The sequence below is a fragment of the Atta cephalotes genome, assembly GCF_000143395.1.
Source record: "Atta cephalotes unplaced genomic scaffold scaffold00036, whole genome shotgun sequence".
Lineage (NCBI taxonomy): Eukaryota > Metazoa > Arthropoda > Insecta > Hymenoptera > Formicidae > Atta > Atta cephalotes.
The window spans coordinates 593176-620040 of NW_012130100.1; the positions used below are offsets into that span (position 1 = coordinate 593176).

Here is a 26865-nt window from a genome sequence, read left to right on the forward strand (position 1 = left end):
TACCGCGAAGCCTAATTATCTTACAACTGTAGTGCCACGCTTAACCAACCGTCCATACAAAGGTTGGCTTAGGTCGGGCCTACCTTGAAGCGCGGACTCCCGGACTAAGCATACCAGGAGTATCTCGAAAATCTTCGAAAACTTCGGAATCGGAATAATCCAACCGAGGATGCGTCACCTTCGCCACCTCAATTTATTCAAGAAGCATTAAAGACGATTCCTCCTCGATTTTCTTCATCTCTTCCTCAATCCCCTTCACTTCCTTCTCAATCTCCTTCATTTCCCTCTCGGTCTTACCTGCGTTTTCGGACGCTCTGACGGAGCGAATCTTCCCTGACACCACTTTCAACTTCCGATTCTTCCATTCATTCTTCCGTCCCTTCAACTCCTCGATTACTATCGCCAGCTGATTCAACTTCAAGTGTAGAATTTTTAGAGGAGTTTTTTCGCTGCTCCTCCGCGTAATCATTTTTTATTCACCCCGATGACTCTTTTGAGTCCTTAATTAATAGATTTCCATGTGCAACACAACCTCTCCTTCCAAATGCCTACATAATCGGTTCCATTTACAATAGTATTTTCTGAATTTATCTCTGACTTTTTTATTTTATTATAGGTAAAAATCTTTTTAATCATTTTAACATTATCGTTTAAAAATTTCGTAATTTTTTCAGCTAAATCCGTTATTAAAGTTTGATCAAAACTTAATTTTTCTCACGCTCTCTTTAACTTTTGAGATCTTTGATTTTTATAACTTTGAAATAGATAAAGATATCTCTTTAAATTGAATAGTCTTAGCATTAGAGCTTGAAGGAATATTTTTAATATCTTCAAAATTTTTTTGTTTCATTATTCAAATCAGTATTAAAATTAACAATCGAAATAGAATCAGAAGCATTATTGAAATCAATTGGAAATCGTATCGAAATCAATAATTGAACTAAACTCAAGAACAGAATAATCAAGTTTTTTTGTAAATATTTTTGGGAATTATTTATATTTATTGTACCCCTCCCTCGAAATTGTATCTTTTATATTTGTAACAATATTCATTTTTGTAATGTCCTTATATTGATCCTCAATTTTATCTTCAGTTTTAACTATACTTTCAGTATATGTAAACTTGATATTTCGTTCAACATATTGACATACTCTTGTGTCTATAGATGTTGATGTGGCGTATTTAAAATACAATCAATAATAAAATTTTTACTTATAAATTTAATATTTAACAAATTTAAATCTTGAGTATGTTTTTTTCAATAAATGCTTGTAAAAATTAGAGTAAATTTTGAATTTGAGCATTTTTTCGCATATTTAAATATATTCCAATTCGATTCACAAAAACATGTTATAATTCGTTTTAATTCATCCTTGTCCATACTTGTTGTTATAATTATTTTATCAAGTAAATTCATAAAGTTCCCATTTAGCTTCATTTACCTTGTTTTGCACCAGAAATAATTACTGTTGTATTTTCTTCTAACAATATAGTTTCCAATAATTTTTCAAAATCAAAGAGAGATGACCTCAGAAATGACAATAAATCAGTTTCTATTATTTCTTCACCTGCTGTAGAAAATGATTGAGAAATACTCGGAGACGTACTTTTTTCAATAATATTTAAATATGATTGGATTAATGACTGGTTTCTTTTTTCAGTTCTTTTAATAGATTTTGTCTTAATTGTACACTTATTATGTAAAATTTTTTTTTCTGAGAATTTTTTCTTATAATATTCAGTTAATAATATTATATTTTTATGTCCGGACACAATCTGAAACAACGAAGGATTTTTCCTAGTAGTATGGGCTGTAATATTTTGACAAGTTCTCCTTGTCTATGAGATTACGTAGGTCGTTTCTTGCAAATGATACAATTTCATTAATATCCGAATTTATATTAGATATAATGATCTCATTTTCGTAATCGTTAATTAATAACAGATTCTTTAAAGTCGCAGAGATTTTTAAATTTAAGTCTACCTCGGCCTCAGTAGAGAAATGAGTATATCGGATCTTCTCTCAAATTTTCTCTCGAATTTTCTTCAAAAAATCTTCTTTTTTTAGTATCTGTCATCTATAAAATATACACTTTTAAGATTAAAACAATAAAATAATTTACGATCTTTGTATGCATCTTTGAAATAATAAGTTTGACATATCTTAACAATTAACAACTGCAGCATTACAGTATCCTTGATAGCTTTTTTATTATTATATATGTACAAAACGAGGTAAAAAAACCTACACAATGACAATACTACAATTATAATCGTTAAGAATTACAGAATAATCTAGTCCCATAATTTAGAGACTCTTGAAAGTGACAAAATAAGAATAGTGCATAAGTGTTGAAAGCAAAAATTACGTTACAATATTAATAATGTTTAATCATTCGAACATAATTAATATTATGTATATACAATATGTAAAAATAATTTTTTCGTTCTGCTTACTGCGCTGCATTCTGACATATATATTATCTTAACAAAAACGATTACTAGTAGACATCAGTAAAAACCTAGAAACAACATAGGTTCGTAACCTTCTAAAATTGACAAGATTAAAATCTCGATCTTGTGCAGATTATAAATTTGATTATATAGATACTTTGTTGAAATCACATTAGAATGCAAAAAGAATGTTCATTCAATTGAATTATGATCTCACAAATGAATTCTCTCGGAATTATCTGCATTTCCATGTAAATAAAAGCAACTTATGTTCAGTTTTCTGTGCATTGATAACCTAACTTAAAAGACATAATTACGAATAGCGTTATCTGGCGCTGCGACGCAATGTCTAGGTAAACAACTTGAGTGATAAAGAAATTCCCCAGTAATGCCCCAAATCTGTACAAATATTTGATAATATATAATAAATTTATATTATATATAATATAGTATCATGATAAAATAATTAATACTAAACAATTTTAATTTCAAAAAATGATAATAATAATAATATTAATGCCTAATAATGTTCAGTAATGCCTAATAATGCTCATTAATGTTAGTAATGCCCACTATTACCCGGTAATTCCTACTGATTTCTCAAGTAATTCCCTCAGCGGTTTACCCTTCGGTTACAAACCCGGTATAGGATGGACCTATTTCTAGGACGCGACCCTGTCTACGTGAGCTGTGATTTTTCTTCCAACTCCTATAACAGGAAGAAATCATGTCCTTATTCTTAAATCCTCTCCTCTTCACTAAATCACATATCCTTCCCTATCCTCTATCCCTCGCCAATCTGTCTGTCCAGCATGGCGAGAAATGACTAAAACCCACTAATGAAGATGTCAAGTTAAAAAACAAAATTACCTTAGGTGAGTAAAGAATTCAGAATCTCACATTAATCATTCAGTCTGGGAGCAGCTATGACTCTTCCAAGGCTCATAGCGGGACGACTGACGCGCAATACACAGCCTCTCATCTCCAAATCATACACAGTTACCTCCGAGTTGATGCTCTCGGAAACGTCCTAGGACTAAACACTGTGGCGCACACGGAATTGACGGTATTAAAGTACCCCGCAACTGCTAACTCTCTCAATACCTTGATCCGTCCGATTCTTTGGAGCCGGGGTTGGTAAGACTTAGGAATTAGAAAAGCTATGGAATTGACAAAGGATATCCTTGAAATATTGCCCCTTTTTGACTCCTCGATTCCTCTGTTGGGGATTCTTTGGCGTTAGGATTGGAGTCGACTTCTCAGGGAAGCTACACTGACACAGCACAGGCACAAGTCGGTGTCGGAAAGGAAAAAGCCAAATGGCTCCTATGTGACGAACATGGAATTGATGGTATTTGAACAGGGCATCCTGAGGCAGCTGGTTCTCTCGGCATCTTGATTCCTCTGCTGAGGGTTCTTTGGTGCTGGGGTCGGCTAAATCTAAGGAGGCATATCAACATAGCAGCTACGAGTCGGCGCCGTAACGGCTAAATGGCTCCTATGACGACCACAACTACTGTGGAGTGACCATGCGTTTTGACCCTGCCGTTATTTTCTCTTTCTTCAGAGAGGAAGGCTGTAGGTGAGGGATCTTTCTGGGATCGATACGGCTCAAATTAATTTCGGGTCTTGGCGGAATCAGGATGTCTAATGAACGGATGAATTGTAATTTTCATCTCACATCAAACATCGATGGATGAATACTTAATGGTAAGCGTTTCCAAATAATGGCGCTCGTTCAAAAATCAAGGTATAAGAAGTCATGCTGAGGGTCTGCATGACTGCGGAACATAAATCGAGCAGTCTCGAACGACGCCTTCAGGGTACCTGTCGCCCCTCTGGAATAGTTAGACCTAATGGTGTATAGGTGAGTACGCCATTTGACTTCTTCTCTCTACCAAGAAAAAAAAAATAATCATATGGAAACCAAAAATAGCAAAGTAAGACAAAATTTGAACACCAAGGCTAGGAAAATAGCCAAGATTAGCAAGAATCGAAGTATCAGGATAGTCCTAGAGAGGTGCGAAAAGAGCCAAAAAGGGCAGTTAACAAACTTCGCGCTGTCAAAATAGTCCTAAAACGATGCGGTAATCTGGTGAAGTAATATGCACACCAACGGAAAAGGCAAGTGGCAAAAGTAGACAAAAGATACCATTGTGAAATCAGCATAGTTCTACAAAGATGCGACACGCAAAGACAAGACACTCAAGTGGCATCACTCTGTAGCTCCAAGCTAGCAGGAGTTAAGATACTGCAGCTGGGGCGGTTAGCTGCGGTAGATGAAGTGCATCAGCTCGTTGCCAAAAGCAACTTGACATCCTGTTATTACAGGAACCATATGTCAGAAAGCAGGGCGAGAGTCACACTTTTTATGGGCTAGAAACGGGGATGAAAGTTGCTGCAGTGCGCTCAGAATGCATCCATAGGCGTTAGTAGCAGTCAGCAAATCCCGATTGCAGATGATATTTGTCTCACAGCTTAGCATGATCCATTGTATGTGTGCGTGCGTGCGTGTGTGCGTGCGCGCGCGCGCGCGCGCGTATGTGTGTGTGTGTGTGTGTGTGCGCGCGCGCGCGCGGAAGTGCAGGCCTCTGGCCTATCAATATACGTCGTGTCATGTTACTTCCAATGCAGCGACGAAATCGAGGGCCACCTCAGGCACCTCGAGAAGGTGTTTCATTCCCTGAGGGGCGAGAGACTCATAATGGCGGTAGATGCCAATGCGCGATCGTCGCTCTGGGATTCCCCTGAAATTGATGAGAGAGGAAGGAAGTTTGAGATCCTCATCCGTGCGTTTGGCCTTGAAGTAATAAATGAAGTCCATCAAGGGCCCACTTTCGAAACGAGGAAAGGATCGTCTTTCATAGACGTGACCCTTCAAGACAATGTCCCCTGAAATAAGCCAACTCATCGGCACATGGAAGGTGAAGCGAGAATGGACGACGAGTGATCACAGTCCCGTGGAGATCGGACTGAGGGCGCCAAGGCGAATGACCGCAGAACTACAAACAGTAGGTTCGACATACGACGAGATGACTGGAAACAATTCAGTGAGAGCTTGAAAGATCTATCCGGATCAAGGTTTGAGGCCCTCGGCCCGAAATCTGCGGAAGAAGCAGAAAAAATGGCTGGAAAGTTACAGAAGGTAATATTGAAAGCATGCGAAATATTATATCGATATCGTGGAAAAGAGTTTTCAGAAAGTCAAATCCGGTGAACGGAAGAATTAACAAAAATGAAAAAAGAGGTGAGCCAAAAGAGGAAAGCGATCCAAGGATTAAGAGAATCAAGGAATCAAAGGACTGACTCTGAAATTGAAACAACCAATACCTTAAAGAAAGAATATCAAAAATCCCTAATATAACAGGTCGATAAGGAGAACAAAATATGAAAGCTGGAAAAAATTTGTCACAGAATGTGGTAATAAAAAGCCATGGGGCTTTGTATATAAACAGCAAACAAATAACAGCAAAAAAATAGAAAAGGTCATAAGTACATTCAAAAGAGGCGAGTATATGACAAAGAGGAAACGGCACAATGTCTTGGATACATATACCAAATGATCTAAGCCACGAAGACACGCAAAAACAAGGCGTAATTAGAAGTCTAGGAAGAATAGCGTCAGACACAACAGATGCCCCATTCTTCACGGGGAAGGAAATGGCCATACGGTCAAAACATTCAAGAACGATAAAGCTCCAAGCATGGACTTGATAGAAGTCAAAGTATTAAAAATATTGGTAAGAGAAATCCCTAAGCAATTCCTAAGAATTTATTACATTATATATACATATTTAATGAGTGCCTTCAGTGGGGCGTCTTTCCTGTAATGAGGAAGGCTCATTACGAGTTCTTCTGAAGGGCGAGGACAAGGACGTGAAAGACCCAAAATCCTATAAGCCAATATGTCTCCTCCTTGTAATAGGGAAACTCTTCGAGAAGCTTTTCAAAATGCATCTAACAGACACGGTATTGGCGCCGAGATCTTCGATCGGCAGTTCAGATTTATGCCGGACAGGTCGACGCGGTCGTGGAGCTGCGGTGAGCAGTTTCTGCCTCCGAAGGGAAGTACACTGTGGCGTTGCTCTTTGACATTTCCGGTGCCTTTGACAACGTCTGGTGGCCCTTAATGTTGCAAGGATTGAAATCGAGGGAATGCCCTAAGAATGTCTTCGAAGTTCTTCGAAGCTATTTCGATAAAAAGCGAGTAAGCATCTCGATAGATAATACAAAAGTATCAAAGTGACAACAAGAGGATGTCCGCAAGGTTCCGTGCTTGAGTCGAAACTTGCTGGAACTTAATGTTCGATGAGCTGCTAAGGATTCTAGAGGTACAGGCTAAAGATCGCTTCGTAGCATACGCAGATGATCTTATTATATTGATAAGCAGCAACTCCCGAAGGAAGATAAAAGCTGGCAGCCAGATATGTTTGTAGATCAGATTGTCGAATGGTGTAAATCGGTCAAACTTCAAATCTCCGAACAAAAGACTGAAGCAATCTTGCTCAGAAGCGAGGAATTAAGAAGGGCCTAAGTCAATAGACAGGGAAGAATACGCCAAGATAGAAGGCCAAAGAACAAAAAAAAAGAGTAGACTTCAAAAGTAGATCATCCACTGTTAGGATAAGCGAGTTAAAAATAAGATTTAAAGACTCGGTTAGGTATCTTGGTGTTCATTTCAATAGAGGTATGCGAGTCGAATCACATTACGAATATCTAAAAAGTAGGGATACTCTTTAACAAGCTTGGCAAGCTGGCAAGATCCCAATGGGGCCTTAAATGCAGAACGCTTTCTACAATCTACCGGGGAGTGTTCATTCCGATGGTCGCATATGCGACCGCGGAGTGGGCCGATCTGTGTACTGCGAAAGACAAGAAAGTTCTTAGGGCTGTGCAGCGCGAAGTGCTTATAGCACATACAAGCGCATACCGCACACCATCATGGGCGTCACTTTGCGTAGTAACAGAACAAACTTCCATTAATTACTCTTGCGTGAGCGTAGAACCCTATATGAAGTAAGAAAGGATAAGGACGTAGACATAAACGTAATCAGAAAAGATACGGAAGATGTAAAGAAAGTAATAAAAAAAGAGATAACAAAGATGTGGCAAACTAGGTGGGAAATCTCGACAAAGAGTCGAGTAACGTTCATCTTCTTCAATAGCATACAAGGAAGACTTTAGGTCAAATGGATTCAACCCAACTATTGGTTTACGCAGATTCTACTGGGCATAGCAACTTCCATGCGAAACTTTCACTAGGGCTTATTGAAAAAAGCTCATGCAAATGTGGAGCTGAAGAGGACACAGTCTGGACCTCATCTAGAATCCAAAAGCGCAAAGAATTGCCTTATAGTTATAGTTCCTCATAACGAGGGGAAACTGCCTGAGGCGATACAATTCCTACGTGTCAAACGCCGAAGCATTTCAAACTCATCGATTTCTCTAAAGAATCATTATGGCTAAAGCAATCTCAAAAAGAAGACTAGATTCTGGGACTGTTCACCAAGACAGGGTCGATGCCTCAAAGTGATGTGCGAAGTTCAGTTAAGGGAGACCTGCTTCTCATCATAGGAGAATCCCTGACAAATCTGTATATCATCACAGTAAACTGAGCAGTTTAGGGAGATATAACATAACATAATAACATTATTATTACAGGGCGTGCGTCTGCGAACGAGACGCAAATGAGTGGACCTTCCCGTGGTCCCGTTCCCCGTGGGCGCGAGGCGCTTCGAGAACTCAGGACTCGAGATGCGTCGCGGCGAAACTGCTCATTCCTGCAAAAAAGCCCTGCAGGCGCTGCTGGGTTTTTCTATTACCCTTCTCGGGGCGACCTCACTAGATGATGGAATAGTCTGTCGCATATACCTTTGTGGGTGAGGTGACATATTTGCCCCGTCTTCGGGACGGGGCCGACTAACAATAACTGATCATTCAGTCTATCCAATGGATTTTAGGAGAGACAAAAATTTGATTATTCCTAAAAAACGTGCTAAAAACAAGAGCGCTATCAATCTAAAGATTACAACATACAATATACAAGACCAGACCACTGGTCTTAGAGGAAAGATTTGAGGAGTTAGAAAGTGTCAAAGATCAAATAGAACATCGTTAAAGTTAGCGAGGTGGGGAAATACGGAAAAAACCTGATAACATTAAGAATAGGCCACAAATTCTATCATATAGGGGAAGAAAACGAATCATTAGGAGGAGTAGGCTTCTTTATTCATAAGAAATTTCAAATAATATATAAGCCATAAAACATGTTTCTACCAGAGTTGCATACCTGATTTTAAAACTAAATAGCAGATATAATTTGAAAATCATTCAAGCGTATGCCCTAATTACGGATCACACAGATGAAGAAGGTTTTTTTTACAATGATATACTAAAAGCAATGGAAGAAGACTCTAGTCATTTCACAATTACGTACGGAAATTTCAATGCGAAAATTGGTTTAAAAATAGACTCAATGGACAGCATTAGGAAATTTTGGGACAGAAGGTAAAAACGAAAGAGGCAAACAATTATTAGGATTCCTATTGGAAAATGGACAATACCAAATGAATAGTTTTTCTCCAAGAAAAAACACAAATAAAGGACTTAGGAAAGCGGAAAGCGGAAGCGTTTCCCAAACGGAAAAATAAAAAATGAAATAGATCACTTTATCACTGACAAAAAAGAAATATTTCAAGACGTATAGTATTAAATCAGTTTCTCCAGCAGCGATCATAGAACGATAAGAGCTACATTAAATATACGACTAAAGAGACTATAAAAAATGATACAAAAAACAAATAGAAGATCACAGAATGACCAACAAAATATTGAAATATTGAGAAAAATTCCAAAACTATATCAATATAACATTAGAGAACAAACTAACAGGAAGAAATATAGCTTAGATACATTAAATAATACATTAGTGGAAACCATACAAGAAGCTCAAAAAAGGAATACTACCCAAAAGAAAGGAGAACAGAAAATGAGCTAGAACAAAAACTTATAGAAGAAAGAAGACTTCTGAGAAATAATAAAGAAGATAGAATTCAAAGAGATAAAGAACAATCAAAAGGGAGGATTTTCGATAATATAAAAAAAACCAAAGAAACCATAAAAAAGAAGTCTCAAAGTATTAAAAAGAAATCTAGCTAAAACTAAAATAGTGAAGCTCCAGAACAGAAATAATAAAATAGAACACAAGAAACAAATAATTGAAATAGAGAAATGGAGAAATTCTATGAAGAACTGTACAAAAGCAGAAACGAAAACTTATACAACATATATTACCCATAACAGCAAAAAGAAGAGTGTTGAATCAAGAATTCGAAGGCATGTCTGAAATAAGGGGAAAAATCTAATATGCTCTTAGAAAAATGAAGAACAATAAGTCATCAGGCGACGATGAGATCGTCATAGAGATATCAAAATAGCTACAAAAAAATAGAAGCACTTTTATTCTATGTCTCCAGGATGCCACCATTCCTTATAAGTTGAATAATGCGTTAGAACCAACGACCATCTACAGAGTCTGAAAGTATTAATAAAAAAATCAGTGAAGTATAATAGACCATTGGTGTTATTCATAGATTTTCAGAAAACTTTCCATACACTAGAACACAATAAAATACTAAAAGCACTAAAGGAATGTCAAATCGACTACCAATATATAAAAATTATTCATATATTTATCAACAAGCAACAACAACAGCAAAATTATACACCAATAGACATATAAAAAATGGACGAGAAGTCAAACAGGGCAATCCAATGTCACCTAAATTATTCAACACCGTTCTAGAATATGTTCTTAAAATATTAGAGTATAAAGGAATAAAAATCGAGAATATTTAAGCAACTTTCTTCATCGACGATATTGTTGTTATAGCCGATGATTTGGGAAAAGCAAGAGAAACGACTGGAGCTCCAAGCAACAACAGAAAAAGTTGATTTGAATATAAATACTGGTAAAACAAAAATGATGATTAACCTAGTTCGTAATCACAATGTGTCACTATTAAATAACAAGAAATAGAAATAGTTGCAAAATATATATATATCTTGGTCATGAAACCAAAATCAGCAGAGACAATTAAACATGCGAATTGCAGAGAAGAATATCTTTGGGCTGGGTAGCATAGAACTGGAAAGTTCAAAAAAATATTTAAAATATTTAAAAAATATTAAAAATATTTAAAAAATATTTAAACTACCGATATGTTTGAAAAGAAAATATTTGATCAGTGCATCCTGCCGTGCTAACATACGGAGCAAAAACTCTGATACTAAGTCATTGGCAACTAAATTAAAAGTCACATAACATAGAAGGGAACGCTTAATATTAGGAGTAATTCTTCCTATGTGGGACAGAATGAGAAATGAAGACCTAAGATAAAGATTAAAAAGATAAATAAGTTAAGAAACCAGCAAAAGAAAGAAATCTAATTTTAAAAATACATATATATGATGTCTCACTTTACATTACAAATTAATATTGGATGTCGTATAAATAATATGGAACGTTTCAATTATACTTCATCAGTCACATTAAATCACAAAAATTTTTAATTAATATTTAAATGTTGGATGAATTCCAACTATAAAATTATAGGATATACATTCATATCGCAATAAATATTACATAAATCGTCAAAATATTAAAAATTACAAAGTATGTAGTCGCAATAAAAACCATACAAATCGTCTAAAAATATCAAGATTATTTCATCGTTGACAGCGAGAAAGAATAGAATCAATTAATAAAGTAGGGTTGTGTGTGTGTGTGTGTGTGTGTGTGTGTGCGTGTGCGTGTGCGTGTGCGTGTGCGTGTGCGCGCGCGCGCGCGCGCGCGCGTGTGTGTGTGTGTGTGTGTGTGTGTGTGTACACATAACAACGGTTGATTTAAATATGTATCTGTATAAAAGATCTGTATAAATCTATTATATGATAAAGGAAAGAACTAAGATTAGAAATATTATAGAGCATATATCAAAACAAAAATAGAGATGAGCTGGACACGTAGCGAAAATGAAAGATGGGCGATGGATGAAAAGACTGTTGGAATGGAGATCAAGAATGGACAAGCGAAGACTTCAATTCGATGGACCGACGATCTGATAAGAATAGCAACAAATTTGATTGGCACGGTGCAGGAAAAGATGACGAACATTAGAGGCCTATGTGCAATAGTGGATGAAACAAAATTGAATGATGAAACATAACCTTCATTAAACCTCACTTTGAAAATCTCTACCGGCAAGAGGGTACTGGGGAGGAACCAGAGGAAACTACGAATGATACAGAGGATTATATTGACATTAATACATCAGACATACGTTGATCACATCAGAGGAAGCAACTATAGATAAGCTGAAAAACGTAAATCATCAGGCAATGAAATGGCGATGTTGTCAATGCCTGATTTATGTTTTTAAGTAAGACGACAAACTAGCGATCCAGATAGCGCATCTGTTCCAGATCATCAGAATGCCTGATCCTAAAGGAATGGAAACCAGCATTACAGTGCCAGTATTTAAAAAGAGCATGAAGTATAAGTCCTGTAAATTACAGAGGCATAATGCTATTAAGTTCTGTAGTAAACTTCTCACAAAAATCTTAACGAAAAAGGTCACTGATAAAATATCCTTGCGAAGAGCAAGGATTCAGGCCGAACAGATCAATTCTATATACAATTTTATATTACGGCAACTAATCGAAAAGTCTGTAAAGTTCAATAAGTTAATGTTTGTATTTTTCATGGAACAAGCATTTGACAGAATAAGACTAGTGAAGTGATGTAATCACTATTCTAAGCCAAAAAAAATTAGCTATCTAAACGTAATCAAGAGAAACTCAACACCAGCAACAAAACAAAGATAAAGACAGATCGTGAATTAACGAAAGATATTTCGGTCACTACAGGCATCGGTCACTACAGACAAACGACAGCCTAAGCCCCACACGCTTTAACTTGATCATAGATAGAAATTATCCGAAACGTCAACGAAGTAGGCTGAGGATATAGAATGAGGAATTGCACGCAGAGAATATTGTGCTACGCGGATGATGCCATACTTTTTGACAAAAATGAACGACCTACAGCGACTCCTATGGAGATTTAAAGTAACAGCAGAGAAATTTAACATGACATATCAATCGAAAAAATCCAAACAATGATAATCGCAAAAGACCCGTGCAAGGTAATAACTGATAATATCGTCCAATAAGTCATGAAATTCAACTATCTAGGAGTAGAAATGGCATGGAATATTATCGAAAAGATACAAATGCAGACCGATAAAAGCAAGGATATCTGGCTGCCTCAGGAATGTTATATGGCGAAACCAGTATATGAGTGCGCGGAGCAAAATTAGAATCTATAAGACTGTGTAAGGTCGATCTTTACCTATGCAGCCGAAACAAAAGTAGAAATATCAAAGATTAAAAAAATAATAAGAACAACCGAGATGAAGATATTGAGGATCATTAAAGGTGTAATCCTTAGAGAGTAGATAAGAGGCAAGACAATAAGTAGAATTTGAGATCCAGGATATAGTGAGGTAGACGAAAGTACGATGCCAATAGAGAGACCACATTGACAGAATGAACCCAGAGAAAATAGCGGAATGGGCAAAGATGCATGGACCAAGCACAATTCGCCTATCACCCAAACGCTGGTACGAGAATTGGACATCAGACTCACAAAAGAAGTAACAAAAAAAGAACAAACAGGACAATAGTCCTAAAATAAGAAGAAAAAAAGAAGAAGAATAAAGATAAGATAGACCGAAGGACGGCTACAGAGACTGAGAAGGACATACTAGTAAAACAAACGTCAAAAGATTGAAGAAGGCTATCAATCTTCAATATTACGAGATCGTGAGCATCGCACGTGTTGAGTTCGAGAGGCTACAGCTCGTATAAGATTGCAGCGAATGACTGATTGTTTAATTTAACATTGATCAAATGTAACAATTAATATCGCTTTTCGAAGAGCAATGCTTCTTTTTGCTAGATTTGCTCATTTCATGCAAAAATGCATCGAATGAGCATAGTTTTATCAAGATTGGACGTGAGGAGACTGAACATATAACATTTATTATTGACAATGAGATAAATTTCTTTAAACAACAAACTTTTTCAAAATTAGCTGTATTTTCCTTCTTTTAGAGTGAGATTTCACTCCAAAATGTTTGAAAGTAGTTACTTAAAAGCTGCCATTAAATGAGCCATATAGCTTCATGGCATGGTTAACCTACTAGTCCCATTTATTCATTTCTTAAAAACTTTTACGATAACAATTAATAATACACGATAACAATTAATAATACATGATAACAAAAGCAGATAAACAAAAATAATCTGTTGCACTGTATTAAGTATTACTTTTATTATCTAAACAGAAGTCAAATATTTCAAACAACTACAAATGATTGTAAAACAAAAACTTTAAGAATGAAAATATTTACTTACGTGTATGATTTTTAAAAATTGTAAAATATTTCTATCACAGATGCATACGCAAGGAAATATCAGTAGATTGAGCGGCAGTCGCTGCTGTTTAAACATGTTTACGCGTATCTAGCATGTTTTATTTTGAATGCAGCCTCGATTAGTCTATCTATTCCTCCAGCAGGTAGTAGATAACTTGTTCCTTACGAGGAAAAAACGTGTTCTTCTCTATACAAGCCCATCCCCGCAGAGGGAGGAATGTGGGATAATGGTAATTGAGATGAAGACCGCGAGGAGGCTCGGAAGTAGTTTTAAAACTTCTAGGCTAGATAGAGTCTCGAGAAAAGTGGATATGGATGAAATCGGCCCGAGCTTCCAGACTTTATTTACAAGCTTCCTTAAGTTGGGTCACTCTCTTCCGAATGGAAGAAATCCTCGTTGTTTCTCCTGCACAAAAAAACCAGCAGATTCCCCATCTGCCTAACGGCTAATCTGTCTACTGGACGAAGTAGGGAAAAAATTCAAAAGAATAATTGCTTCCCGAATCATTCAGCATATGTCCTAGGAGAGTCCTAATTTTCAGGAAAACTAGTTTAGATTTCGTTAGGGACAGTCCACTGATGTTCTGCAGGTTCATTCTTTCCCGGAACAGATTGCCGAGGAGGATGGTGTTTCGCTCGACATAGTCAATGCGTTCAATTTCATCTCTTCGGAAGTGGTCGGGAGGCCTGCTGAGTATTATGGCCTTTCCGACTACTTCAGAGAGATTCTCTGAAACTACTTTTGAGACAGAAAGATTACCTACACCGATCGGCTGGGGCAGACAGGGAGCAAGGTACTGTCCTGCGGAGGATCGATCCTCAGATCGCTATGAGATCCTCCGCACCCTTCTTACTGGTTGCAACTTTGTCTATGCAGATGACACTTGTGACCAATGGAAAGGATTAGAAGCTGCAACAGAAGTTGTGATTGCAGGAATGGTGCGGAGAATCGAAGCAGGGTTGCGGGTGGCTCCTCAGAAAATAGACCATGTATTTTTATGATCGGGCCTTAGAAAAACCGTAACGAAGGTACAAATTGGGACAGCTCACATCAAAGTGAGTCCTCAGTTAAAGTAAAGTTTACTTAAAACTCATATTGGATGGACTATAGAGATTTTTGAAATACTTCAAAAAGATAGTCCCTACAGCGGGCATGGTGGTCGCGCTAGCTCGTCTCCTGCCCATTCACGTGGTCTGAACGCCTAGTAAAGCGTCTGATTGCAAATGATAATGTCGGTGATCTTATATGGTATAGCCCGGTGTGAGCCCAGGATATGAAAGGAAATGCGCGCATTAAGCGCCTAGTACTTATTCTGTACGAAGCGCTGCGCTGATAACCCGCATGCCTATCGCATCGTGCCGCAGTTACAGTTGGTCTTGCCCTCAGTTGATCTGGCGACTTTTGAACGCGCCGAGGTCTATATCTACAAGTTCAAACTGGCAGGAGAGGGGAAGTTGTTCCGGATAGAGTGAAATGATGAGAGAGCGTAAGAAGGAAAGAACACTGAGGAACTGAGAGAAATGGCTCCTCAATGCGTCTTCCTTCGGCTGCGAGACCACCGGGGCCATCTAGCTCTGTCTAAAGAATTGGATAGACAGAGCGAACTGTCCTACCATTTAGTGCAGGTCCTCACGGAGCACTGCCCTGGATTGAATACACTGCTTCCACTGCCACTAGCGGAAGACTCAGCGCATCACACTTTGACCGAATGTTCAGCCTAGAGTTGTGGATAACACCATAATGAATTAACATAATTGTTTATGATTTGATCCTTCCAACCGTTCGTTAAAATGGTTGAGAAGGATGAAGCATGGAGTACGATGCCTTCTTTCTGCATTCGAGTAATGGTGCAGAAGGAGAAGGCGGAACGAATAAGAAGGAAGGAGGTTATTTCTCTCTCACGAAGATCTCAGAGTGACGCTTGGCGTCTCTTAAAAGGAGGCGCTGGCGCTCAGCCTTTCCGTGAGTGAGAGTAACAGGAGGTGAGGAACACACAGTGGAGCAAAACGTAAAATTTTCGGACATAGCCCGAAAAAAATTTTTTTATTTTGAATATTTTCAAAATGTTCATTAAAAATATTTACTAAATATGTTCTTATTTTTCATTAAAACTGACATTACAAAAAAACGATAAATAAATACAGTTCATAAAAATAAATTATTAAACATTTTATTCATTTAGTCGAGAGATGTGGTACTTGATTCAATTATAAGATAATTATATATATAAACACGTTTACCTCGCTATTTAGGTTATATTATCAGATTAGTATTACTACATTAGATAATTTTTCTATTATAATTTATTTAAAATATTTACTTTTTCTTCTTTATGTTTCATTATCCTCTATTAAAAATTTTAGTTACTTATTACAATATTTAACAAAGGTTTTAAAAAAATGCTTGGATTTGCCCGTTCTATACCCAAAATTTTATGAAAGTATACTTCTAAAAGTGCGCATACATAGTAAATTTAGGTGCATGTTTACAAAACATATTACCGTTCATAAATGTGGGAACTTTCAGCAATTTTCTCATTTTTTATAAAAACGTAAGTATCTCTGTGAAAAAAAATCGTAAAGATTTTTAAAATGTGTTTTAAAGAGGAAAAATAGAGGTTTAAATTAGCGTTCAAATTTTGTTTCTGCGATATTATGTTTCTAAATTACATAAAATTATATAAATTGATATTTTTTCAATATTCTTATTATTTTGTGAAGTACCTAAAGTAAAGTATCAAACAAAAATTTAACAAATAGGCATTTTAAAGTATTTTCTAAATTTTAACGTGCTTTTTGAAATAAATAGTACGATGATTTTTTCACAGAGATATTTACGTTTTCATAAAATGCGAAAATATTGTTACAGTTCCTACATCTATGAACAGTAATATATTTTGTAAACATGGATTTAAATGCATCTAAATTTATCATATATGCACACTTTTAGAAGTATATTTTCATAAAATTTTGGGTACAGAACGAGCAAATCCAGGCAGTTTGTTTAAATCTTTGTTAAATATTGTAATAAATGACTAAAATTTTCAATAAAGGACAATGAAACACAAAAAGGAGAAAGTAAATATTTTTTATAAACTATATAGAAAAATTATCTAATATAGTAATACTAATCTGATAATATAACCTGAATTGCGAGGTAAATGTATTTACGTAATTATCTTATAATTGAATCAGGTACATATCTCTTGACAAATCGATAAAATTTAATAATTTATTTTTATGAATTTTAATATACTCGCGATTGTCCGAACGTTTCAGCTCGCGATTATCAGCATCTTAGATTGATTGTGTTTTAATGTCCGAATGTTTCGGCGTCACATTTGAGAATAATTAAATTCATGAACTTAGAATAAGATATTATTCGTAACTTCTAACTTTGACCGATTCTTAGGCGCTCTCTATTATATTACATGTTGTTACATTAATTCGATCAGTTTCTATTTTTTTATGAATTTTATTTATTTATCGGTTCTTTTTTTGTAATATCAGTTTCAGTATAGAAATGAAAAATAGGATCATTTCAATAAATATTTTTAATGATAAAATAATCGAAATAAAAAAGTTTTTTTTTCGGGCTATGTCCGAGAATTTTACGTTTCGCTCTACTGTGGGGCGGGATTTCTTGCCTTACTCTTAACAGGGCATCATAGGTGAAGGGGGACGCCGCCTTCATTCCCCCCCCCCCCGCCTCTGAGAAGAAAAAAAAAGAAAAAAGAAAAAAGGAAAAAAGGAAAAAAAAATTGACGCCGACGGAACGCTCTTGCGTTGGACGGGAGAGGGGAGGGGAGGAGGTCGGAACTACTGGTGATTCTCAATTCTTTCCCAAATACGATCCAAAGGATGGTCGCGATTGGATTTTTAGCGAGTAAGTGACCTTGTCACTCCTCTCGGGGAATATAAGATGTACTAAATCCCACATTATCCTCGGATTAAGTCAATTCCTGGAGGTGTCTTCCTCTTCATGGTGTGATGGTGGAATGAAGGAGTCTATGAAGATTATCCTCAGGAAAAAAAATCTACCTCTATAGTCTACTAGTCCTGGTCTCCCCTATGTATGTGTGTCTTATTGTAAAAATACAAATACAATGTTTTTCTAGTCTTATACTTTCTTATGTAATAAATTTGAAGTAATAAATAACAAATTCCTTTCATCATACCTTGAGAATGGTGCTAATTCCAGCTGTTGTTAGACCTATGGCTTTCATCATATTTCTCAAGTCATGTCTAAGGTTATAACTCATATTTAAGTTTGTTATCGTGTATGTGATCATCGCTAAAAGCGTACAAATTGACCAGTAATACGTGGATTTGCCAGATTTTGTAGGCATGTACCAACAACCACAAATGGTGAGTAGAGTTTGGAGAAAACGTTGGTATGTGCGATATGCTTGTAATTGTTTATCAATCATCTTAATGCATCGAATATTTCAAAAAGACCTTGTCAAAAAGGCTTTAAATCTAAAACAAGTTGATTTTCTTAAATAAGAAGAAAAGAATCCCGCAGTAACCTTACATGAAATTGACTTTTAATGAATCAGCTGGTTTTCTTATATTATAGCTTGCTAAACAAAAAGGTATTTCTCCGAGATAAAAAGTTATTAACAAAAAACTTTAAGAAATAGTTTCTGCCACTTACAGTATTAAAAACTATTAGTTTCTGAAATATTTATATAGACCTAAAAGTCTAATTTGTGTAATAAATTTTTCTATTTGTATAAGAAATTTTCTGCTTTAAAATATACGACTTTCTACGCAAAATGACTTTCACCCCACTTCCCCTAATCTTGTTTTAGGGGCGCACGACTTTCCATGCCGCGAAACAACTCCCACTTCATCTCTCCCTTAAAGGAAGTGAAAAAGAAGTGAAAAGTCGTGCGCCTTTTAAAGCAGGCGATGATGGGGTGGAGTGAAAGTTGCTTCACGAAGTAATCGTGCGCCCCTGAAACAAGAGAGGAGGTAATGTGAAAGTCGCTTCGAAAGTCATAAAATAAGTTTTAAAACGGAAAATTTCTTTTAGATAGTAAAAATTTGTTTTATATAGTAAAAAAGAGACATTTTTCGATCTTCCTTTGTTAATAACTTTTTAACGAAAGACGACCATCTAAAACCTGTCGGAGGTCACTCAGGATCATGATTTTAACAACCAATATGTCAAAATCAAGGTCATCGACGCGGTATCCCTTAAAGTGCAAATTAATAAAAATAATTTTCTACATATGATTAAAATTTCAAAGATCTAGTGGTGCTGAAATGGAGATATTCACCTTTAAAGTTTCAGCTTTTAATACATAACTCTTATACCAAGCTTTGTCGAAGTAACATTTTAATACTTTATGCTGAAAATCTTCAAATTTTTTATAAAAATAAATATCTAGTGTAGAAATGTTATAGGAACCTTATAAAAAAAATGGTGAGATCTAGCGGTGCAGTTTTGAATTAGAGTAGTTTAAATTTGTAATTTGGTAGAATTTTTCTTTTCGCACGTCGAGCAGCGAGACATGCTTTGCCATATTTCAACTGTCTTCAGAGAACACTGCGGACCAGTGTTCGTGCACACATATACGACATTTGCGTGTGTATGCTCGTCTCAAAAATTTTTCCCTTCGCGCGGAGAGGTACACATAGATTGTATACGATTAATTTTCTAGTGCGTTGTAACCGGAGAAATATCTTAAGACTTAGAGCAAAAAATGAACATTTTTATATTTTTGATTGGCCTAAAAATGTGCAACTTATGACTCGCAGATCGCATGTCGCCTACCAATTAATTTCCTGGCTCGCCGACTCATAACCGTAAATACAAAATTATATTATCTATTTTATGTAAATTATCAAAAATACGGTTATGCGTAGAAGTTCAACAGCTTCATTTGACATATATTAGAAAAAAATCTTTATAAGTTTATATTTGAAAATATGGCTCATATTTCGTAAATGATTGTTTATAAAATATTTAATTTTTATAAATTATCTTGATTTCTTTTATTTTCTTATTGACAAGACAAAATTCAAACTTAATTATTTTGATAATTATTACTACACAAAGTCCTACAAAAATTATTGTCTAAATGAATTAGATATACAAGTACATAAAAAGATCTTACAAGAATATAAATAAAAAAATTATAAAAGGTATCCCATTTTAATGTTCCACTCCAAAAAACTTTTCCTTCTCAGAAAAAAATGTTTTAGACAAAAATTATATAGCTTTGAGGGGGATATAAAATAGTGTCATTACAATAGTTTAACCTTGAATAATTGCTTGAAGATGTGAACGTGAATGTTCCTTCAATTTCTTAAATGGAACCTCCTACTTTTTATTACACATTCTTGTAGAGACTCTCATCTCGAGAGTTTTCCAAAACATTATAATTAAGTTTATTTTCATTAAATAATTTTCATTATTTTTTGAGTTACAAGGCTTGCAAATTACATCGCTGGTACATCGAGTAATTAGCATTACTCAATGTATCTGACCGATGATTCTTAAAATTTCTTAAATGTTGTTCAAAATCATATTCTAAATAATATTCGTTAAGATCAAGGTCATTGGAGATCTCTTATTTTCATTTTTGCACCAAGAATTCATTTTTACGTAAAAACAAATGTTATCCATTTAACTTATTTCTCTTTTTATTTTAAATATGTAAATGATATTTTGTTTGCTACACCAGCAAATGAAATTATAGATCTATTTAATTCCATTCACATAAGATTGCAATTCACTATAAAGATAGATAAGGATGACGAGATTAATTTCCTTAACGTAAAATTGATAGTTGAGGAAGAGAGGATTATATACAGTTTTGGTATTATGTATAGAAAACCAATGAATTCTGAGAGATATCTATCACTTTGATCATTCTATTGAGTATAAAAGGGATTATCATGAGTTTGCTTGATAAAGCAAACTGTTTCTATCGAAACCAAAATTTCATGAAGAAAACTTGAAAGAATTCATCTTTATTCTTTTGAACAATGAATACTCTTTGGAATTTATATTTGATATCATTAACAATACAATTAAAAATCATATTTTTAAAAGATCATAATAACAACGAGAATAATTTCAAAAAAATATTTCACAATCCCATACCATTGTAACATTTCTGATAATTTTAGATATATAAGTAAAAAAGCATAATTTCAAACCGATAAATTCATTAATTAAATTCATTAGAATAGGTAAAGATAAATTAGAATCACTTTCATTTAATAATGTTGTATATACAATAAATTGTAGGTAATAAAATAAATTGTAGAGACTATGAATCCATGTATGTTGTATGTATTGAACAAACAAAAAGAAAATTAAAAACTCGCATTAAAGAACATCAAAATGACATTACTATCCAACAAAACTATTGGAAATTTATCTATCATATCTGAACATCAATTAGAAGAAAACTATGACTTTAAATGGAAAGCAATAGAAAATTTAAATAAGGAACCATTTTATTATAAAAGACTTAGCAGAAATGATACATATAAAAAAGCAGACTGGTTTAAATAAACAGAGTGATATTCTGGAAGAAGTTCCCAAATATCTATCTTTCGATATTGGAAGATACATCCCCTGTTCAATGATAATTATGGAAGAGATAATTTATCTTTATATTATCAACGATACATATATAATCGAGCTGTCAACATTTTGCTGTCAACATTATGCTGCTCTTCGTTACAGTTTTGCGAGTTTGACGAAGAAATTTATAGATAGGCAATAATAATGATCAAATTATATGGTTATAGATAACTATTTTAAGTTATCATTTCACAATCAGGTTTTCATTTTAATGATTAAATATTAAAATATTTTTTCAAATTAATAACGACTGTTTTTTCTTTTATGTTTGTCCTTTTAATATTTAGAAGTATAAGACTAACTGATTAATTTGACTTTAATAACATTCTTATCAAAATTGTCTAAGTTTAACTAATTTTATTATTGATTTTCATATTAAATTTGGTGAATTAAGAATTAATACAACGATTTATAATAGAATATAAACAAAGGATCTTAATGTGATGTTATATAGAAATAACGACTCTCATGTAAAGAATAACCACGGTTGTTACAATACGCGTATACAAAAAGTTTGTGCACTCGGGCCAAAAATCCAAATTAAATTATTCTGTAACGGGGATGTGATCACCCTCGAAGCACTCTGCCCTTAACAGAATACACTTAGTCTAACGCTTCTCTCATTCCTGAAAGCAATGCTACATGTCTTCCTTTGTCAATTCCTTCGTTTTATGATATCAACAGCCATAAAATGTTCATCTCGCATATTTTTTACTTTAGGGAACAGGTAGAAGTCACAGGGTGCTAGATCAGATGAATGGGGAGGGTAGTCTGTGGTAGTAATATTGTTTTTGGCCAAAAACTCGTGCGTAATGAACGCCGTGTGCAAAGGTGCGTTGTCCTGATGCAGAATCCATACGTTCTTCGCAATTCGGATCGTATACGTCGCACACGTTCACGTAGATGCTTTAAGACATAGAATTGTACACTTCAACATAGAATTGTATTAACAGATTCATCCTCTGGAACATATTCATGATGAATAACTCCATGAATATCGAAAAAAACTATGAACATATTTTGATTTTTGAACGATTCTTGCGCGCTTTTTGTGCGAAGTGACTCACGGTGCTTCCACTTTTCATTCTGTCTTTTTGTTTCAGGATCATACTCGCAAATCCAAAATTCGTCTCCAGTTACCCTTTTGAGAAAATTTGAATTTTGGGTATTTTCGATTCAGTCAACACGTCTTTGTTTTGCTCGTCAGTTAAAACTTTCGGTACAATTTTTGCACACAGCTTCCGCATTTTTAAATCTTCTTTTAAAATTGTCTGAACACTACCATTAGTTATTCCAAATTTTTCTGCAATCATTCTAATAATAATTCAATAGTCTGCCTTCACCAAATCGAACATGTTGAATATTCTATTCGACACGTTAAAAAAGGGCGCCCCGCTCATGTGTTGTCATCGACACTCTTCCTTCTCTCCTTGAACGGGTTCACCTATTTATATAGTTCTACGCTTCATGGCAGACTCACCATATACTATTCCCAATATTTAAAGAATTTTCTGGCCGTTTTTGCCAAGTTTGATTTTTACTCGGTTAAAAATCTCGCTCCATTCCGTCAATACGATCAAAAGTACATTAATAAAAACAGATACGAAAAGATTTCACTCGACCTAATGCATTTTTACTAAGGACACGTAACGCTTCCTCCAATGTTGCATCACTGTATAAATTTACAGCGTCATCACGTCGGCAGAATAAAATTTAATCCACGATTTTTTTGTAAACATCTCGTATAAATAAAATATTGAGTATGGGAAAATATTGAGTATGGATTCGTGACGATTTTTTAAGTAAAATTAAAGTGTTTTTCTTAGAGTATTGAAATCAATTTATTTAAACCAAATATGCTCCATTATTTTCTATAATATTTTGCCATTTTTGGGGTAGAGCCATAATTCTATCGCGATAAAACTTCTGTGATTTCTGATCGAAAAACTGCTTCAAGTGATTTTCACAGACCTCTTTTGAAGCTAGTTTTACATCATTAAGAGAGTTCTGCAGAGATCTAAACAAATGATAATCTGAGGATGCTATGTCAGGACTATACGGTGGATGCATTAAAACTTCCCAGCCAAGCTCTCACAATTTTTGCCGAGTCATCAAAGATGTGTGTGCGAGCGTTGTCGTGATGGAAGACGATACCTCTCCTATTGATTAATTCTGGCCGCTTCCTCCCAATTGCTTGTTGTAATCTCTGCAGTTGTTCACAGTAGAGTTCGGAATTAATTGTTTGATTGGACGATAACAGCATAATGAACGATTCCCTTCCAGTCCCACCACACAACATCACCTTCTTCCTCGTCAATCCAGGTTTTGCGATTGCTTGCGCCTTCTCTCTTTTCTTTATCCACGATCTTTTTCTAATTGGATTATCGTAGGTGATCCATTTTTCATCCCTAGTTATCATTCTCTTCAGAAATGGCTCAATTTCATTCCGTTTCAGTAGCGTATCACAAATGTTAATTCGGTCCATCATGTTCCTAACACTCAACTCGTGAGGAACCCAAACATCGAGCTTCTTTTTGTATCCAGCTTTGTGTAAATGATTTAAAACTGTTTTGTGGTCGATGCCTAGTTCCCTGGCAATCTCCACAGTGCTCACATGCTTATCACGCTCGACTTTTACCATGATTTCATCGGACTTTTCAGTGATTGGTCGACCGAAGCGAGGTTCATCTTTCACATCGAAATTTCCAGCACGAAAGCGAGCGAACCATTTCCATGCTGCTGATTTTGATAGAGTATCTTCACCGTAAATAGCGCAAATTTTTTCACAAGCATTCTTGCCTTTATCGTATTGATACTGCAAAATGTTGCGAATTTTTTCCTTATTTATTTTCATTTTCAAAATAAAATAACTTTTGATTCACTTCACCGATTTCAATCTTTTTCGGCTCAAAACAAAGATTAAAATGTCACTTTTTAAACGCATGTCTAGTGTTGCCGATGCGATTAGTAGTTGCCGACTGATGGCATTTAATGTCATCTAATGGGAAAAACGCCATGAACTTTTTCCCATATCCAATACTAATGTATAACACTAACTAACTAATTTTATGACAATATCAAGCTATCTATAAATTAAGTTGAATAATATATTGTCAGTGAAGCATACATGTGCGAAGATAAGCGGCGAGTACAAACCAAGAAATCTTAATTAATATTCGCAATTATTATTCACAATTATAATTTATGCTTGTTATAATTTTTTGAATGTAAATGTAATTTAAGACTTAGGAAAAATATTTTTAAGAGAAAGAGAGAGAGAGAGAGAGAGAGAAGAGAGAGAGAGAGAGAGACAAGAATGACAAGAAAGTTAACAAATTAGATAAATATTGTATTTAAAAAAACTATTGAAGACCTAATAACGGTCAAAACATTTAGATTTTATTATATTATGTTATAAATAAATATTCGCAATAAAAACCAGCGTTACAATAAAATACTAAATATTCGCAATAAAAACCAGTGTTGGCTTATATGCTCTCTCAAATATTGGAACATTTAAGAGGAATTTTAATCATCGGTTGAACACCTTAGATAATGCTAATGTACTGGCGGTGCTGTATATAATTTTGAAAAGCTCTCGATATGATCTACAAGAATGTGCAATAAAAAGTAAGGGGTTCCATATAAAAAATTGAAGGTAATCTTCACGTTACCTTCAAGCAACTATTCAAAGTTAAACTAATGACACTATCTTATGTCCTCCTCAAAGCCATACATACAATTTTTGTCCGAAACATTTTTTTTTTAAATTAAAAATGAAAAAGTTATTGGGATGGGACATTAAAATGGGACACTATATATAGTCAACTCTCCTGTAACATGTATTCCGAGAGATTTCGATATAACACGGTGCAAAAATTGCGACAGGTTTTGTACAATACAGTCCAAGAACATGGCTTTCATATAGCACAATTTATGTATTTGATTTGGTCATCAAAATCGAATATTATTTTGCTAATTCGAATATTATTTTGCTGCAGTTTAGCATGGAATCCATTTTCTCGATCTGCATCACTTTTAAATTTCTCTTAGCACGGTTTCGATACAACACAGTACGAATCAATCGTCACTGGGTTGACCGTAGTATGCAAATACATTTGTATTAGGTTGATAAGAATATATTATTATTATTATTATTAGGTTATAAAAACAATCTTTTTTACTTTTCTGAATTGGTTCAAATGATAAACAAATATTAATTGATCAAAAACTATTGATTAATTAGTTCCTGTGCAAGCTCTTGGTTCTTAATGAATCCGCTTTAATAATTGCCTTCAAGCTCATTATCAATGACTGCAGGTCATCCTCAGATCTTTTCATTTATCAGACTTTTATCTCCTTTACGACATTCTTAAAATCATCATTATATTCCGTTTATTTGTAGTTTCCTGATAAACACTTTATTGATTTTTCGACACATTTTTGCTTCTTTAAAGTCCAATGTGAACTTTTATAAAAAAAATTGCTCAGAATTGTTCCTCTTCCATATTCGCTAATAATGATAATAATTGATCACAAACTTAACATAATTACATTTAACAAAGCTGAATATGCGCTTGAAAATGATGCAACATAAACATAATTAAACATAACCTTCTAGTTAACTCCCTAATATTGAAAAATCCATAATTTTCTTTTTGCTGCAAACATTTGCTCATCATTTGTCCACGAATGCCTCATTTGAATTTTCGTTTGTCTTTCTCTAATTTAAAAATTATAGAAAATTCGATTTTGGGGAGCCAATTTCACATTAGCCTTCCAATATATATTGAAAAATCTCAATCATTCTTACAAATGTTTGTTTATTGTTTGTCTACAAATGCCCCGTTGGAATTTGAGTTTGTCACTCTCTAGTTCAGGCCTGTCGAATTTGAGCTCCGAAGCCAAAAATCGATGCAAAAAAATTAGGCTCATTTCAGTTACATCCAAACCCCAAGGTCTTTATTTTATGGGAAGGGGTTAAAAGGAGTTAAGAGGAGTATGAAAGGATGCAATTGATACCGCTCCTGTAGTTGTCGTTCTGAGACGTGTGCTACGAGTCGGAAGCATCTAAATGGATCTCAGATGTAGATCAACGTCGATATGAGATGCTAGTACCTTATCTGGAGCAGTGTATCGATCGATCCTTTTTTTAAATCAAGGAACTAAATCCTTTTGACCATGGATCGGATCGGTGCAATTTTCAGTAATGTTGAATGAAACAGAATCGAGTAAATAACTAATTAAAAACCTTGAATTATTTATTTTTCCTCAATATAAAACTATTATTAAAACTACTACTATTAGAA

The 26865-nt window shown here is 34.8% G+C and overlaps 1 protein-coding gene across 1 annotated transcript in view; it reads right to left on the reverse strand.

Annotated features, from left to right (window-relative positions):
* LOC105621698 (odorant receptor 49a-like) overlaps positions 1-18242 on the reverse strand; it is a 159632-nt gene extending 141390 nt beyond the window's left edge. Inside the window, exon 1 of the mRNA XM_012203162.1 lies at positions 18129-18242. Coding sequence (XP_012058552.1) covers positions 18129-18242 — 114 coding nt within the window. The remainder of the gene's footprint in view (positions 1-18128) is intronic.
* Between the last annotated feature and the right edge of the window lie 8623 nt (positions 18243-26865).